This window comes from Myotis brandtii, unplaced genomic scaffold (assembly GCF_000412655.1).
Source record: "Myotis brandtii unplaced genomic scaffold, ASM41265v1 scaffold454, whole genome shotgun sequence".
NCBI classification, from domain to species: domain Eukaryota; kingdom Metazoa; phylum Chordata; class Mammalia; order Chiroptera; family Vespertilionidae; genus Myotis; species Myotis brandtii.
The window spans coordinates 2,799,378-2,802,675 of record NW_005367354.1 but is presented as its reverse complement, the minus strand read 5'-3'; the positions used below and the strand labels follow the sequence as shown (position 1 = coordinate 2,802,675).

At 61.9% G+C, this 3,298-nt stretch overlaps 1 protein-coding gene across 1 annotated transcript in view; it reads right to left on the bottom strand.

Annotated features, from left to right (window-relative positions):
• ADCY3 (adenylate cyclase 3) overlaps window positions 1-3,298 on the bottom strand; it is a 74,763-nt gene that overhangs the window by 65,665 nt on the left and 5,800 nt on the right. Inside the window, exon 2 of the mRNA XM_014546616.1 lies at window positions 2,733-3,296. Within this exon, the coding sequence (XP_014402102.1) occupies window positions 2,733-3,296 (564 nt within the window). The remainder of the gene's footprint in view (window positions 1-2,732; window positions 3,297-3,298) is intronic.

The window sequence follows — 3,298 nt, the reverse complement described above, 5'->3', positions numbered from 1 at the left end:
CACCCAAGGCGCAGTTCGTGGAAGTTAAGGGCAAGTTGGTGGTGCCAGGACCCAGGTGAGGGGAGGGATGTGGGGAAACCCTGCCCGCTGCAGCTCACCCCTCCTGTCCTCCGAGCCCCCAGTACCCCAGCCCCAGGCCATGCTCCCCTCCACCACAGCCTCCAACTGTCATCGTCTGACCCCTTCATCCCAGGCCCTGCCTGCAAGGCCCACACCTGTTGCCCAGTAACATTCACTCGCTCAGTAATACACGAAGCCCCAGCAACACCCCACGCCACATCCCAGACACCCCGCTCTTTCTGTGGGACCCACCTGCCCGCCCCCTGAGAAGAGCCCAGGGCAGCTGCATGGCTTGCCTCTGCGTGTCAGGCCGCCCTGAGGTCCCGAGTCTCTTGGGATCCCCCGCACAGGCCAAGTATGGGTTGGGGGGCTGGAGGTGCCGAGGAAGATACCCTGGGCCCTGAAATTCGTCTTCAGTGCTGCCGGGGACCCTGGCAGCACAAGGACACACAGACCCCGGAAATCCAGTGTCCACTTCGAACTGTGAACCTGGGATCATCCCCACCGACCCAGGAGGAGTTCCCTGGCTGGAGCCACCAGGTGATGGAAGGAGAAAGAAAAGGGGAGTCTGTAGGCAGGTGAAGGAAAGAAGGGAGATGCTGGCATCTGGAGAAAGTTCCGAGTGTTACCCTGCTGGGGCGGGGTTTCTGGCCACCCCCTTCTCAAGTCCCCATCCTCCAGCCCCACCCCCTTCTATCCTTGATGGTGCCCCCCCCCCACGGGGTTTCATGTGCGGGAGAGGGGGGCGGGGGGGGGTGAGCGAAGCTTCATTCCACAGCTGGGGGACCCTGGCAGGCAGGGCCATGCGGGCTCAGTTCCCACTGTGACCTAAGGAGGCCCGTGCTGGGTGGGCCTGGGAACCCAGGCACCTTTTGAAAAGTCACATTCGTCCCAAACAAGTGACTCAGAAGCTTCTGGAGCGCAGCCCACGGCAAGTTGGGGCCTCCTGCATTCTACATCTCAGGCTCCCCAACGGACCTTGGGAGTCCCCTCCCCCTCCCTTCGCAGAGCCACAGACCGGGCGCTGCTTCCATGTCAAGGCCCTGCTCTCCTGGGATGCTAACATGGTTATTCTCGATTTCCTTATTTCTCTATCCTTTTCTGTTTCCTCATCTGTTTGGGTTTTGTTTCTTAGCAACACCCAAAGGACACGCAGCAATCATGGGTTCAGAGTCTGGGCTCCGATGGGGAGAATTTCTGTTTTGCTCCCTAATGGACAGCAAAGCATCCGGGAAACTCATGCAGCCAGGGACCTGGCAGAGGCGACGGGGCAGAAGTGACTTCAGTGCCAGGCCGTGGCTCAGTCCGATCACTCAGAGCTCTAGGCCTGACCTCGCCACTCCTCCCAGCAGCTTCCCCAGGGCCTCAATGGGCAGAGGCACCCACGGACGTTCCCCAGCCCGGAAGTCAGGACAGTCGTGGCGGGCTGTCGCCTTACATGAACACATCCCTGGGAGAAACTCAGAGGACCTGTGGATGTGCCTCCGCGAGCCCACATGCACCTGCAGAATCGAGAGGCACAAAGCATCCATGAGCCACGACAGGAAACGGGAAGAGTATCGGTCCAAGAACTAGGAAAAAGTTAACACAGAAAAATCTGTGTTTTCCTCCAACCAGGGCAGCAGCCATGGGACGGCCCCACAGGGTTCTTGCATCAACCAGCAACGGCACCGCTGGGCACCTAGAGACTCAGCCCTCCACCCCAGGAGACAACACTAACGGCTTTGGCCAAGAGGGAGGCAACAGTATGACGTCGCAGGGAGCCCAGTGGAACGGAATTGAGAAATGGAATTGGGAAGTGGACACTCCAGCCAGATCACTGCCATAACCAGCTATGTGGCCTTGGGCAGGTCACTGCCCATCCACGAGGCAGCAGGCAGGGCTCACAGCTGTAGAATTAATTCATCGATGCTAAGTCCTGAGGAGACCCCAGGTGGGTTACCAACAATAAACGCAGACGGCGGGGCTCTGCAGCCCCTCAGCCCTTAGCCGGGGCCTTGGAACCCCGTGGAACACAGCAGTTCAGCTGGGGCCACGGGGCCACCCTTCCAGCAGGAGGCTCCACCGCCATGGCTGGCACACTGTCCCCCGTCTGTGTCCCCACACCACTCCTCCCACCATCTAACTGCTCGAGCTCCCGGCAGCAGACAGGGACCTGTGACCAGCACACCGTCCCTCACAGTTCCCGGGCACTTTCACCCACATCCCCTGGACCGTCACAACCACCACCCTGCGTGGCAGACACTGGCCATTGGCAGAGGGATTCCAAGTCCACACACGTCAGTCCCTTGCCAGAGCTGGGCAATGTCAGGCTGGAGCCCAGAAGGTCCTCCTGGCAAAGGTCAAGGAGAGAACGGCCAGGACAATGCTGCCTCGAGACCAGGCCCAGGCGGCCTTCCTGCCACCCGCTGGAGCTGGGCACAGGTGACCGAGTGGCCCTGAGGCCCAGTATCCTGACAGCCTCCAGTCCCTCGGGCCCAACTCTAGTGCGAAACCAGGGGTTGAGAGAGAGGGGGTCCTTCCTGCCAGCCCGGGGGGGCCCCCCAGGCACATTTTGACTCAAGGGCCAAGTGAACAATGCCGCCCCCCACCTTCGAAACAGGTCCCCCCTGGGCTGCAAGCCAGTGGCAGGGGAAGCCCAGGGTGACACTCCAGGTGAAGGCTGAACTCACCTCTCTCAGCAACTGCATCCCCTTCAGCCTGTCCTGCTGCTGCTGGGCCACGGTGACCCCCACAATGAGCGTGTGTGCCACACAGGACACCACCGAGATGACGACGATGGGGCCGAGGCTGAGGGGCAGCGTGATGAAGAAGGAGAAGACGAAGAAGGCCTGCCAGCCCACCGTGTCGCTGGCCGCGTGGGCGCCGGGGAAGCTCAGGCCCAGGTAGGAGAAGATCTGGGCGGTGATCAGCAGCCACAGCAGGTAGGGCACCACCTTCCGGGTGACCCGGCTGGGGAGCAGCCCCTTCCTGCACAGCACGAAGAGGAGGATGTCCAACGCCAGCCCGACGCCGGCCACCGCGAGGGGAGCCAGCTTGTCCGCGGAGAAGACCACGGCGCACAGGACCACCACGTGGCAGTCGAAGAGCGCGGCGAAGACCACCAGCACCAGCAGGGTCTCGTGGCGCTGCCTCTTGAAGTAGGTCTGGTACAGGCTCTCCAGGGACGCGGGCACGAAGGTCAGCCGCAGGAAGCCGGGCAGGCAGAGGCAGGGCCCCGAGCTCCGCACGGAGATCT